This window comes from Argentina anserina, chromosome 1, assembly GCF_933775445.1.
Source record: "Argentina anserina chromosome 1, drPotAnse1.1, whole genome shotgun sequence".
Lineage (NCBI taxonomy): Eukaryota > Viridiplantae > Streptophyta > Magnoliopsida > Rosales > Rosaceae > Argentina > Argentina anserina.
In genome coordinates this window covers 10,644,227-10,659,447 of record NC_065872.1, presented here as the reverse complement: position 1 = coordinate 10,659,447, position 15,221 = coordinate 10,644,227, and the positions used below count along the sequence as shown (strand labels likewise).

At 36.6% G+C, this 15,221-nt stretch overlaps 2 protein-coding genes across 2 annotated transcripts; both read right to left on the bottom strand.

Annotated features, from left to right (window-relative positions):
* Window positions 1-36: 36 nt before the first annotated feature.
* LOC126805023 (uncharacterized) lies at window positions 37-2,817 on the bottom strand. Its single transcript, XM_050532112.1, has 4 exons — window positions 2,551-2,817; window positions 1,783-2,080; window positions 1,105-1,155; window positions 37-635 (listed from the first exon to the last, which is right to left on the bottom strand). Exons 1-4 carry the CDS (start codon window positions 2,799-2,801, stop codon window positions 237-239), a joined length of 999 nt encoding a protein of 332 aa, XP_050388069.1. The 5' UTR covers window positions 2,802-2,817; the 3' UTR covers window positions 37-236.
* A 443-nt stretch (window positions 2,818-3,260) lies between these two features.
* Window positions 3,261-13,217, bottom strand: LOC126805021 (uncharacterized). Its single transcript, XM_050532111.1, has 20 exons — window positions 13,054-13,217; window positions 11,328-11,872; window positions 10,653-10,747; window positions 10,441-10,515; window positions 10,194-10,355; window positions 10,033-10,111; window positions 9,777-9,931; window positions 9,317-9,380; window positions 9,086-9,165; window positions 8,492-8,557; window positions 8,279-8,329; window positions 7,994-8,145; window positions 7,345-7,435; window positions 6,599-6,679; window positions 5,733-5,810; window positions 5,567-5,602; window positions 5,412-5,455; window positions 5,169-5,247; window positions 4,727-4,817; window positions 3,261-4,601 (listed from the first exon to the last, which is right to left on the bottom strand). Exons 2-20 carry the CDS (start codon window positions 11,860-11,862, stop codon window positions 3,454-3,456), a joined length of 3,162 nt encoding a protein of 1,053 aa, XP_050388068.1. The 5' UTR covers window positions 11,863-11,872; window positions 13,054-13,217; the 3' UTR covers window positions 3,261-3,453.
* Window positions 13,218-15,221: the final 2,004 nt, after the last annotated feature.

The window sequence follows — 15,221 nt, the reverse complement described above, 5'->3', positions numbered from 1 at the left end:
AGAACTGAGACTATAATTTAAGTCTATATACCATGAGAATAAAAGAGAGAAGAATCAGATTATGTGGAAAGTCTCCTGTCTCCTATTAAGGATTGCAATGCCCTATTGGGTGCAAGAATTTGTAGTCTAGATTAGGACACTGTTTAGGACGTTTGAGTCTAAACTACAAAAACAGATTCACATTCTAACTTTGAAGGGGTAGGGGGACTAGGCTAGTTGCGCAAATGAGTAAAGAATCATAATGATATATGGTTTTTGGGTTGTAACATGTACAAGAAAATCCCACCAGCAACTGAAACATTAAGCGACTCAAACTCTCCTGCCATTGGAATGGTTACAAGCTCACATTGCCGTCGAGATTTCTCAGACAGACCGCCTCCTTCGCTACCCAAAACCAAGCCGAGTGGCACTTCTGCAAGAGAATCTGCAAGTTTTTGAGAGAGGAGAAGTGGCTTCGAGTTTTTATCAGTCTCTGGATGGCCAGCTAGCAACTTTATTTGGAATTCAGTTATGAGGGATTCAAGATGATTCCAAGTTCCAGAAACAATAGGGAGCTGGAATGAGGCTCCTCGGCTAGCTCGGAGTGCTTTTTCATTGAATGGATCACAGCACCCAGGAAGAAGAAAAGCACCATTCTGTTGAAAATGGAATACCTCTTTTAGAACAAAAGTTAGGATGGAATTCTTTTAGTACAGAAGAAAGTGCAAAGATGTTTATATTAAGGCATTATAGAATGGAATGAATTAGTGTAACAAGCTAAGAATGTTCAACTGAGAATTCTACATTGGCCAATCCTTCTCCAGGCACAAAGCATGAACAGCCAAATTAAAATGATCTCTTTCTAAGCTAATGACTGGGAATATCAATGAGCAAATGCTTAAGTATAGGTAGGTAAATACAAAGTTCTGTCATTTTGACTAGTGGTGATAGTCATTATTTTTTATTGTGGCAAAAATCAGAAATAGAGAATCAAATTAGGAACGTGCAAATAAACACATAACAGAAAGTTAGAAAAAGAAAGAATATCATGACCAGAACATAACAGAAAGGCATAAAAATTTGGGAAAGAAGAAAGACAATCTACGGCTGGAAATTATTCATTACCCATCCAAAGGCTGTAGCTGATCTGAGCAGTGTACCGAGATTACCCGGATCCTGCAGTCAATGACCTTTTATTAGAGATTTATCAAAAGTCCATAAAGTTCCAGAAACCAAATGTCTGATATTAAAAAGCATCATTTTGAATTTAGACATCAAAGTTATACTTTCAGATGATAGAAGTAAAAATTAGGGGACCAAAAGCTACTACATTCTCAGCAATTTATATCTCTTTACACAAAAGGGTATGAATTGAAACATTTTTTTCACTACCAGCAGAATGACTTACCAAAACATTTCAGAACAAAGCCAATAGATTCAGGATGCTCGGTTTTCATTAAAATACAATAACAGATAACAAGTTACTTAAAATGCCTAGCCAATCGGGAAGTTCATCCAAGACCAAAGTGGGGAACATTCAATCTTAAATCCTTTTCAATTTGGAACTTTTACATTTTAAAGCAGGGAAGAATCTCACACAATCCATTATCTTTCTGAGAGTTACTTTGACACTAGGAAAACTTCACCAAAGATACACTACATTGGTCGACATATCATCAACATTTTGGCAATGCAAGACATCATACAGTGGAACGGAAGCCAGTACCATCTTTCAAGTGAATGCTCATAACTAAAATACTTTATAAACAGGACACGACATAATCTCAGGTCAGTGAAAATCACCTGAACACCATCAAGGACCAGAACTCGATGTGAAGACGGGAACCAAGCTCTACAGGTTGCCTCATTTTCATCAGCATTGATATCTAAAAAGCTCGTAGGCATTCTCATGAGAGCCATTGCTTCAATAGATTCAGTTGATTGCATCCCGGAAAGCTTTTTCATCACTGCAGAGCACACCTCCACAACACGAACAGATAACTCATCAGTCCATTCAGGAACCTCACAATTATCCGGTAAAAGCAAACAATCCATCATAACAGTTTTCTCTTGCAATGACTTTTGAAACTCGCATATTTCCCTGAAAGTAAGAAACTTCATCAACGCAGTTCCACTTATCTCTACTATGGGAGGATAAAGAAGAACAAACCAAATTGAGGATTTTGAAAAGAAAACACAAACATCTAAGAACTGATTCACAGAGCATTAAAAATTCAAACTTCAATCTATGCCATTTAAGTAAAAGTATTTCCACCAACAGTTCAACACTACTTATTACTTTCACAAAATCAAAGAAACATAGAGCACAATATCATTAAGCATTTTGCTACAAAGTTCTAAATTCCTCATAAACCCAACAGCGAAAAAAAGCCAACACATATCAAACTTGGTTCTACACTTCTACCATTGTCCCAAAAACTAAACAAGAAAAACAAAAATGATAGGTACCCATATGAGTTTTGGGCAAGCAATCTGATTATCATAACTCACATGCACCGAGATAAATTGAAGTGAAAAAAAAAAAGAGAGAGAAGGGTAGACATGGGAAACCTGATGGGTGTAGCACCCACAACGAGAACAGAACCATGAGTGTGGCGATAAGAAGAAGACTGACGAAGCTTGTTGCAGTGTTTTACAAATGGATTTGAAGTGCTGGTTATGAATTTGACATGGGAAGGCAGAGGAAGCTGAACTTCAAAGTTGCTCTGAGAGTAAGGAACTGATAGCTGTGAGTTTGAGTTCCTAAGTTTGAGCTCTCTGGGGTGGATTGTGGGCACTGAGATGATATTTGTGCATTGCATTTTCTGTTTGCCACTCTACTCAAAACTTTTGAGCAGAAAAACAAGGCTCATGGCCTAGACAACCCTCTTTTATAATTTATTATTAAATATATTTAATAATAATTACTGTTTTTGTTTAGCGGCGCGAGTCTCTTTTTTGCAAGTGAGAATGTAAGAGGAAGTAACTCGCGTATGAGTCAAGCCAGCCCCGTAGTTGAATCTCGAAAGTAAAATGTATATTGCATGACGCCGTTTACTCACTTGGAATTGAACTCATCACGAATTGAATTCATTAAAAATGAGAGACGAAATAGATTTGAATATAAAAATTTCAATTCTATTAATATGTATGCTTTCAGTATGGAATTAGAACATAAATAATATTAATTACGATTAATGTTATTTACTTACCATTGAAATTAGAATTAAATTAATTTGATTACAAAAATATCCCTATATATCTATGAAGTCGCTTATTTTTTCTACCAATCAATAGTGCTATTATGCTACACCAATTTTTTCAACCAGAATGACGTACAAAAGGAAGAAAAGCGAGAATATAAAAGAGAAACTATCGATTTAGCAAAATAAGTTACTTTGTAGTTTGTACTACCGTAAGATCTATCTTCTATTGATTCCCAGAAGATGAAATAATGTATTTACTTTGTTCTGGCTATATTCTCTGAGATGTAGGCAAAGTCAGGGATGCTCCTTGTGTGGAAAATTCATCACTCAAAACTATAAAGTTCTGGGGAAACATCTTCTGAGGCATACCAGCATTTCTCGGAACTAATGGAGACAAATATAATCTCTCTGAGGCTGGTTGAGAAGCAATGGCCAACTCCTCAGTACTTTGAGATGCTGCAGACATGAACATCATCTCCGAAGTTGAATGCATAGGTATATCAGTTCTCTGAGATGTTGAACCCATACGGTCATGCTGATGAGATGTTGCGGGCATGTACATCCTCTCAGATGTGGAAAACATGGTGGTGTCGGGCCTGTGAAATGTTTGACCCATATGATCATTCAGGTGAGTTGCTCCCAGTCTGTATGCCCTCTCAGAGGTTGGACGTACTGTGGGATCCGTTCTATGAGAAGTTGAGGTCATACCATCGTTTCGGAGTGATATTGTAGCCGGATTGTCCTGGGAGGCAGGTGCATAAACACTCTCAGAAGTCAATGGCACAGAAGTACCAGTCCTTTGAGATGACAGTGACGTGTTGCCATTCTTGTCAATCATCTGAGATGTTGGCACAAAGTGCCTCTCTGAACTTGGTGGAATATTTTCAGTCCCTTGACATGTCAGTCTTGAGGTTTCCATCCAGTGAGAAGTTTGAGGCATATAGATTCTCTCTGTGGACTGAGAAGATGTCAATGTGAAACCGTGTTCTGGCATATCCCTTTCTTTTGCTCGAGGCATGGCTAGCGACATATCCACACCGGACAGATCTTTCTCAGATGTTGCTGGCATGACAAGGGACAGGCCCTGACTAGACAAATCCCTACACGCTGTTGAAGACATAGATGAGGCTCCTTGGGTTGGACGAGCTACCTCAGATGTGGAAGGGAGGGACAACGGAGCTCCACCATTTGGAGACTCGCTTCGTGAATCACTCTCAGATTCTGAATTTATGGCTCCTGATACTCTATGGCTAGGTGAATCTCTCTCAGATGTTGAAGGCAAAGACGAAGAGACACCTCTGCTTACTCTATTTGTCTCATATGGACGCACGGCTAATGATGATTCTAAGCTAGGTAAATCTCTCCACTGTTGTGCAACGGCTTTGATCTGGGTGTAAAATTGCACTCCTGCCTTACCTGCATTTAGAAGCAGGCAACTGCTGTTGAAGACACAATTGGCTCCTCAACCTGTTAATATGTGTGTGTGTGTGTGTGTGTGTGTGTGTGTGTGTGTGAGAGAGAGAGAGAGAGAGAGGCTATACCAGAGACATTAAGATCGCTGCCAAAAGATGCCTTGGATCCGTTGAACGAGGACAGTGGCAACGGATTTGGAACAGGAACATTGATGCCAACCTAAGACATGTTAAAGTCATGATAGTTAACAACTTGCAAATCAATCATAAATTTGGAGAAAGGCTACCGTATAACTTTAACTGTCAAGTTTTCTTCCACTCCCGTGAGGACACCATGAGACTAGCTGCTGATTTATTTGTACTGAATCAGCAGAAAAAGTTCAAACTTCCCATCCCCCTCTTAATCAGTATTTATTGATGGTGTACTTGTACATAGTCCAAAGGAGTATTAAACTATAGCTCATGATTGGCCCCTCAATTGACCATGGAGGGGTGGCAAGAACTCGTAGGGAAGGAAAAAATCCCTCATCAAAGGTTCAACTCTACATGATAGAAGACAGGAATGGCTTACCAGCCCAGCCTCAACTTCATTCTGGAACTTCCTTGCAGCAATGCCAGATGTTGTGAATATGGAAGCTCCATTTCCAGACCTAAAAAATAGTACAATGAGATAAGTAAATACTCCTTATATATATAGAAATGACTACTTTAAGAAAAGTGGCATGTTTCAATAAGTCCCCTGAACTCCGTGTAAAACACACCAAGACACAACATTTGTAGGACAATCTCAGACCGAAAGAGTGCGTACAGCTACCTGTTTCTGTTTATAATTGTGATTGCTTCTTCTAGGCTGGCAGCCTGTTGGCGGTCAAACACAACACAAGATTTCGTAACCAATCTATAACATGCACCAAAAGAAACTCCGCAAGAAAACCAAAGACAACAAATAAGAGAGAGAGTAAACAGTACCTGCATGCACAGAAGAACCGGTCCAAATATTTCTTCCTGCTCAACAATAAAATATACTGCTGTCAATGACAAGGTATCTTATCTTCTTCGACTGAGAAGCATAAGCACCAAAATTTATTCATGCTGGAACCAAAATAGAACCAAAGAACAAGAAGAAAAAAAGTACCTTGAAACAATCCATATTGGTTGTGACATCAGATAAGATAGTAGGACCAACAAAGTTGCCATCCTCATAGCCTTGAACCTGCATGTTACAGTTCAGAAAAGTTGGCAGACGTCATCCACAAAGCAAGCTCCCAAGTTACAATAGTTCAGCATTTATTTATTTTTAAAGAAAAGTAAATAAAAGTATAAAACACTACATGTTCCTCAATTGGAACCATGAGGTGATAGGATAACTCTTGCTTAGCATAAGCAACATTAAAAGAGTTCATAATAAAACAGAAAAGAACACGGAAATTGACAAGAAGCAATGAAGATAAGACACTTGCTTGAATACCCTAGGATGTCAAAAGGCCCAAACACTGTAATAGAGATAGCAATGCCACAGATAGTCCTTAAAGCACAGCAATAATCATCAGTGAATGGACATGAGTCTACATTTTAAAGCTAAAATGGGGGAAGTAATATATATATTTCCCCTTTCTTGTTTCTTTCTATTGAATGACTAAATACATATATTAAAGAGCAGTCAGGATAAGAGTAAGTTATGCATGGAGTGGTCATAAAAGACAAATAAATTTTAATTATATTTCTATTCATCTCCCTGCACCTCCAATATAATTTCATACATGATTCTATAAGGTATTCAGTGCTTTAATAAAAATCAACAAGAAATCACAATCACAAGTACAAAAAATATCAGAAAACACATCCCCGAGTTTTTTTTTTTTTTTTTTTTTTGCATACTGAATCAATATTTGGTTTTAAAGATATATCAGCAAACAGACTGTAGCATGCTTCTTGATTTTGTGTAAACTAGTTTATTAGAAAGAATCGATCTATTGAACAAAAATAGATGAGAACAATTACCACAACATTTCTCCCATCAAGAAGGAGTCTAGCACCGCTTTCAACACTGCTCTGAACTAAACTGCATATGCAATCCTTCACCTGTAATCTAGCAAGCGTATCAGAAACAAATAATGGCCAAATTGTGCATATCATTAAGTACTACAACCAAGTCCACCAAAAAAAATCATGGTCTTTTTCACACGTAAAAACAAAGTTTATATAAGACATACTTAAAAGTATATAACACCTATAAATGACCAACTGATAGAGCAAAAGAAGCAACTAGCAACCATAAACTCAAGCCCAATCAAGGTGTTTGATTCAAGAACCGTACATTGCTCAGGTGCTTACACAAAAGGTACTCTCTAGAATGTCAGATATTCTATTGTTTCCAAAAACTACAACCTCTCTACCTTATCTTTGAAATTATTTTTGCTCCTTTCTCACCACACAGCCCAAATAGAAAAAAAAATACTGCAAGACTCCAAAACCAACGACTCTCATATTTGCCCTCATCCCCTGAATATCTTACATCAACAAAGAATACCAATCTCTTGGAAGTAGAACACGCGCTACATTCCAAAATCTAGCATCAACTTGGTTGAAAATTGTTGAAAACAATATGTTCAGGACTTCAGTCAATTCACTCACTGGTTATGAAACAGAAAATCCAACTTAACAATGTCGTTACTTTCTAACAAAGCAGATTAATCTTCTCAGAAAAAAAAAAACAAAGCAGATTAATAAAAAGAATATTGTATGACCTCTTTGGTAATAACTGGACCAACATCTGCACTGGGATCTGTTCCCACATTGACTTTCAGGGTTGTGGCACGTTCCACCAGTTCACGCTCCCTGAGAAATACAGATAGATGACCCAATTGCTGAATCATGATACAGTTACAACTTACAATATCTTGCTAACATTTGTAAAATTCCATCAAAAGTGCAAACAAAAAATATTATAGATCTATAATACCCAGATTCCAGAATAGGACTAGTATCGATTGGCATACTCTCTTTCCTATTTACCTTAAGCCATGAGCAGACCTGATAGATTTTCGACAAAGTTTTTACTAATATAGAAAACCCAACAGCCAAAGTGGAAAAGCGGCAGATCGGACTACTTCTTGTACAATAAATGGACAAGTGTCGCTTGTTTATAAATCTACAAGAAGGATGTGTGTTGAATCAAGTGGCACAACATGAGAAGTTAACACTCTACAGAGACATGTATGCCAGATGATAGTTTTAAACAACAAATATGCAATTCAAGAGAGCATTTGATGGATATCGTGTAAATTAAGAGATAACTCAGTTGAGTGATTCAATCCCAAAGACATGTGCATCCAACAAATATTAGTGGATGTGGTTTATACAAAACTAAAGCATTAGACAAATGAAACACATTACCAGGTTGGTGAGTTTCCAACAAAGACAGCTGTATTAAGACCCATACACCGCTGTCCTGCAGCTCCAAAACCAGCCATGACCAGAGCATTCAGGGTTGCATCCATGCTAGCATCAGGCATGATGATTGCATGATTTTTTCCTCCTATATTGGACTAAAGGATTGAGAGAGTTACTCGTTAGAAACCAAGTTTATGTGGATATCATGTTCTCAAGCAAACATTTAACTTGAAGAAATGTGCCTGAGTATGTGGGTAGGTTAGTGAGGGACGAAGAGCTATTATTTACCTGAACACGCTTTCCCCTACCAACTGCCTTTGCATGTATATGCATTCCGGCCTTCACAGTTTGGGAAAAAGAAAATAAGGGAGATTAAAAACATAAGAGTAGGCGGATTAAATTATATACAAGTATATTGAGGTCCCCAGTCCATCTGAGCTTGAAATCATTGTTACTACCAATATTCAATAAGCATAAGAATTGGAACAAAAGTTCACTTACAGTACTCGAGCCAACAAGTGATACAGCCTTTATATCATCATCATCACAGATATAATTTACAATGTCCTGTTAACATAAATGTGGGAAGAAAACGTGATTGATAAATTCATTGAAATGTAATGGAACTATATGTTGAAATTCTCATTAAATATATAGAGTTGGTGTCAAAACTGACAAGGGAAAGAATTAGAAAGTAAAAGAAGGGCAATAAATCCAATGATATATGCTAGTTAAGTAAGGATAACTTGATTAATAGCCCCACCAACCATAGTGCACCATCCTTACATCACCAATTACATAACAGTGTAATCAATCTAGAAAAGCTATAGTGTTATGGGAGTGACCAACAGCTAATACACTAGACCAATATTATGGACCCATAAAAGCTTATGACATAACTAAAAGGCCAGCACCTGTTCTGATTACATATTAACAAAAATAAAATAGTAAAGAGAAATAGTCCTTTTTTCTCATTTTGTTCTTGTATATAGCTTTCCTTTTTCTTTCTTGGGAATGGTTGCACAGCTATTACTTATAAAAAATTTCAAAAAGACAGAAAATAAAAATAAGGCAATCCTAGTAAACAGAACTTACATGAGTGCCATGAATTATATTTAACACACCGTCCGGCAAACCAGCCTCCTTAGCAAGTGCCGCAAGTATCATTGAAACTCCTACAATAGTAATATCAGTCAATTACATGCCTTTAGCAGTGGATAAATATCCTGGTCACATATGCTCAAACTGCATGACTATTCTGAAAAAGAAGGCTTAAAATTCAAACTAAGAATAAGAACAGGTGAAGAGTTAACGATCATGAGTCACCTGGATTTTTTTCACATGGCTTAAGAACAAATGTATTGCCACATGTAACTGCAACTGGGAACATCTGCAAAATTGTGGAAATATTACTTGGGAGGAACCACAGGCCATATTTTATTACACACCATGCAAATAAGAGAATGTTCTTGTATGATTAACAAAGAAACTTTCTTTACGTACCTACACAGTCTAACTCCCCCCCCCCCCCCCCCACACACACACACACACACAAAAAACCGTAAAAAAAAAAAGAATAAAACTGTAGCACGAGGAACCAAGGATACATGTCAGCATAAACTAAAACTTCACACACTGTAGTCTGAAAAAATGAAATGCATGACAAGTAAGCCCCTCGTCAGACTGTAGAGGCAAAATTATATGAATGTGTCACCTTCTGCAATAGATTCAAAGTAACATAACAAAAGACAAACCAACAAAAAAAACCTAGATATTGTAGGCGTACCCATAAGGGAAACACAGATGGAAAATCAAAGGGGCATATCCCGGCACAAACACCAAGCGGTTCCCTAATCGAGTATGTATCAATACCATAAGATGCATTAGGTACAAACTCCCCCATCTGTAGAGTTGCCATCCCACAAGCATGTTCGACCACCTCTAAAGTAGAAGAAAAAAAAGGCGTGTAACATTCACTTTTTTGGTAACAATTATCATAAGAAAGTAACATAAACCACAAAAATGCACCTGCAAAGACTGACCTGTACCACGGAGCACATCACTCTCAGAAATCTTCAACGTCTTACCCTGCTCTAAGGTGATATTCATTGCAAGTTTTTCCTGAAAATTTGTATTATTGACATTCAGATACTTAAGCTCAAGACAGAAAACCATGTGAGCTCATAAGATTTCAATTACTAACAATGTCTCTGCGGATGAGCTCCTGGAGCTTAAACATGATTCTTTGACGAGTATTAATAGGTGTGTTTTTCCATGAAGGAAAAGCTTGCTTGGCTGAACTAACTGCAGCTTTGAACTCTTCATAGGTAGTTAGAGGAACATGAGAAACAATCTCTTGTGTTGCCTGATTAGAAATCAAGTATAAATCAGTAATATACCAATTAACACGTTCAAATAAAAACGAAAACAATTGAATCTCGTGAGCTTACAGGATTTACTACATCAATGATTGAACATCCTTGTGAATCAACAAATTTTCCTCCAATAAAATTAGGAACCTTCAACTACAATCAAATGAACATATGTATGTTATAACTAGTCAACCTAATAAAAAGCAGAAGGAAACAGAGCAGAAGAATAAACGAAGCACAAGAAAGCAGGCAGCCATATTTTCAACCACCTTTTACTGCAAATCCCTTACCGGCTGGTTACTTTGCATCCGTGACCCTCCACCGGGAGCAGAACTTGTATTCACTAAAGCAGACCTGTCAGGTCTCCATGTCTTGAAACTTTTCTCTGCAAGAAATGAATGAAGAATATAGGGTCTTAGTGATAGGTTATTGAAGAAGAAGAAAAATAACATTCTATCCATTATTTCCAGAAAGCCTAAAGTTACTTTCTCAGATTTATTATTAGAAATCAAGACAAATCGTTGGCACTACCAGACTCGCTTTCAAGCCCAGAAACCAAAACCCAAGTATGAATAAGACCTGAAACTACTGAATCGACTTAATCTTTAGCTTATAGTGTCATTAAAACGTGCATGATCTTTGCCAGTCTAATTAAGAAATTTAGATGCCTTTCTAATGATCTTTTCCTATAAAACATTCGCATACATATCAACAAGGCGCCACCTAACTGAGCTACTTTCATTGTGCTTGCATTTGAGATCCCAATGAGCAACATATAAATGCACACTATCACAAAAGATATCCTTATTCAAAGAAGTTCACATTCACCCCGACTAATAACTATGCATGAAGAACCCAATGAACGGTACAACAACGATGAAGAGACTGTTTAATGAAAGAGAGTCTTGTTTCTAGCTACTTTGGCAGTCAATTAACTAAATTTTAAATCTTGGAAAAAGTGGAACCTGATAGAGTTCCTTGACGGATCTTTGCTTTTAGGTTATACAGATGCCTTGGTGTTGACTGCAGTTCAGGATTCATTTGCTTGAGAGCCTTAAGAACTTGACGTGGTTTTATACCAGCTTCTGTCATTTGCTTAATTTGCCTGACCTCTTCCTCAGTAAAGCGACGACTATAAGGATGCTCTGACATGTCCTTTAATGCTTCATGGTTATGCTCCCCATTCTTTATTGTGAGTACCCACAAATCATCTTCCCTTTTCCCAATGGCTTCAAAGGGACAGTTTATCAGGCGTGAATTTGCTTTCCTTTTGCGTTTGCTCTCATCAATTTTACGCCGATTACGATAAACACCTCCCCTATCACAACCAAGGATGACTCTTCTGTCTTTTCTCGACTTCTTGATGGTCACTACATATCCCTGACTGGCACCAAAATCACGAACATATTGGATGAGGTCTTCACGATCATGAAAAGTTTCAGCTTGTGGAGGAAGCATATTGTTCTGCCTACTACGCTCAATTTGACTTTTATCTTCCATTGTTGATGATCTGATGAGCAAAACAAACAACAAAAGTGAGATATTTGACGATAAATACTGGAATATGAATACTGCACATTCATCTTTGTTAGTGAACAGTAAATAGTTGAACCACAGAAAAATCTTGTGCTGTACTGCCTTTGCAATAGATTTGCAGCATATAAAAGCTATAGGATTAGATTTAGGTAGCCACCAAATGTTAATAATTTGTAGTTTGGAGTGAATACTGGTAGCAACATAGTGTGACTTCATGCTACAAAATCTGAAATGTTTTAGCTCTGACGGGCAAAACCAATTGCTCCTAGATATCCATGCGATACAGAATCAAAGTGGTTATATTCTCATCAATTTTTTTGGCATGTATATCATGGTTCTGTTTAATATTCTGGTTTACTTATTGTTCAGGAATTAACTAAGACGGGCATCTTATCCCAGTCACAATTTTCTCATCTTATAACCTTCAATTCTGGACACAGACACGTCATATTTTGGCAATGGTAAGGGGGTATTTGACATGAAAACTCCAACATCTAAACAAGGTAGGCTAGATGGATGCATTATCTATATACTCAAGTTTTAGACGTATATATGTTTCTTCAAGTACTTATTCTTATGCAGATGAAGCTAGGAAATCAAAACAGCAGCAGCAGCAACAAGATGCAGTATTTGCCCATACAAGCATGCATAACAGCCTTACAAATACATACACTCGTTCACTGGAAATGAGGGAAAAGACACCAGCTTGTTGAGATCATTCAACTACCCTAAGCAACAAATGAATCCATCAAAAGCTTTTAATCCCAGAATGCAGTTTATCCGTATTAGAGAATCTCCATCAAATATTTACCTCCAAATACCATCAGCAGAACTCTTGCATTCAATCACAGTATTTTCAACACATCAAAACACAACAAGATTGAAACATCCAAATGTGCAAAATGCAAGTCCACACAGTTTCTCAGACTCCAAAAGACAGAAACAAATGCTTAAAACTTTCATGTTGCCACTATCTTTCTTTCTTCATTTTTAGCCAAAGCTCATAAAATGGTTTAGCACACAAGTTAAAGTCTTAAAAATTCTCAGTGTAGAATTCACAACTCTTAAAAACACAACCAACCACTCTATAATGAACAATGACTCCCATCAAAAAGCTACAAAACCCAGTAAAGAAGTCATAATCAGAATCCATACCTGTTTGAAAAACCCAACTACAAAATCCAAGCTTTACTGAACCCTTCAAAATTGACCTCCAACACCAAAACCCACCATCAAATTTCAAGAGCAAAATCAACCCCAAGTTTAGAATAACAGAGATTAAGGAAATTAATTACAGTAACGGAACCACATTTAAAGCAGTAAATTTCATATTTCCAAAACAAAAGCACCTACTTTTATTAAGTTGATGAAAATTAAAAGCCCTAACCTGATCCCAGAAAAAAAATTGAGGGAAAAATTTTTGAAGGGTAACAGAGAAAAAGGATTGGGACGCCCACTTTGATATACAGGGACGCCCTCTCTTTGCTTCAACGAGGACGAGTCCTAGTGGCGAGTTGGAGTGGCGCGTGGGATTTTGGAGTGGGTTCTATGTGTTTTAGTAGTGCGTTGGGGCCACGCGTGGATTTGAGGAGTGGGGTTGGTTGGTTTATTTTTGGAATTTCGTCGCTTTCTCGATGCGGGTGTCCCGAATATCAAAAACGGAAAAGAAGGGTGCGGTGCGTTTTGTGAAACTTATAATACGACAATTAAAGTGATATCGCATACTTTGTTGTTTGGAAATTTTTTTATCAATAAGGGTAAATTTATACTCTTATGAACGAAACCACTTTGTTAACTAAAATGAGCTCAGCTTAAACAATAAATATTCAGCACGTTCGACTCGTTTAGTTCTCGAGCTAGTTCGGACTTATTAATTTTTATAATATATATAAAGTACATTTTTTATATGAGAAATGATATTAAAAATATAATATTAGTTCGAAAGAGCTTAAATGTTTCTTTCTAGAATAATTAGTTAAAAACATTAAGTTCTATAACGAGTTAATTTGTTATTTTTAGTTTATTACGAATAAAAGAGATTTTGTATGATGTAATGACATTAGATTTTGAATTTTTTTTTAATTTCTAAATTTTTAAATTTTAATTTTATATGATTCAAGCCGGCTCGATTCGAGTTAGATAATAAAATGAGCAGACCGAAGCCCAGCTTGAGCTTTTTCAAGCCGAGCCAAGCTTGAATATAAATCACAAAAATCAAATTTTGACTCGGCTCAAGCTCAATCAAATGAAAACGAGCAAAACATGAAATATTTAGTATTCGGCTCGGCTCGACTCATTTACACCCCTACCCATGCCCACTTTTTAATAAAAAGCCACATGTCTATTTATAATATACAATCTAATTAAAGTTAACTATTTTTTATATAACTTTTATTTTTTTATTTCTTTTAATTCTAATTAAATAATTAACTCAAATCAAATTAGAATGTAGTAATATCAAAATTAAATCAATCTCCCTAGCTAACACTCCTCGTATTCTCTAGACATGTATCCCATGTAAACTTTTGGATTTTTTTATCTGGTTCAATAATTAGTTAGGCACCATATGATTTTATATAAGTGCAATGTTCTTTTGTGATATCCCTTGGTACATGACACGACAAGCATCAACATTCTCATTATATTAGTAACATTAGCTATGTTTTTGCTCTCATTGTTCACACAAAATTCTTCCACATCAAGTTTGTCATGTTAATTAGAAGAATCTAAATCAATTATTGTCATTTAATTAGAAGAATGAAATTAATTATTTAATTATAATTAAAGGAAATAAAAATTGCAAAACTAAAATATAAAATAGTTAACCTTAGACTCCTTAGTTAGATTGTAGATTAGACAGGGACATGTGACATCTTGTTAGGGCGTGGGCATGTGGTGGACATACTTGGGTGAGCGACAAATTTGCTCCCTAAAATATCCAATATGGTTCACTTATCAAAAGTGCCTTCTTTTTTTATTTGGTCTTGTGAATTTTCCTAAAGAGAATATCACAAGTTGTTACACCTTTGAAAACGACAAGTAATATCCACAAACACTAAATAAGTCGTGCACCACACTTGCATGAAGATGTGGTGCAAGCAGGGGCGGATCCAGCTGGAGCTCATGTGAGATTTCAGTTCAGAAAAAAAATATCAAACCCTCTATTAAAACAAAATTAAACCAATCGATTGTACGAAATCTCTCTCACTCTCTCTTATACGTATTTCTTCTGTTTTTCAGCTCTTCCTTCTATTCGACTACTTTTCTTTTAAATCATTGAAGCCCATCACCACCATGATTCTATTAAAAAAAGAATTAAAGCA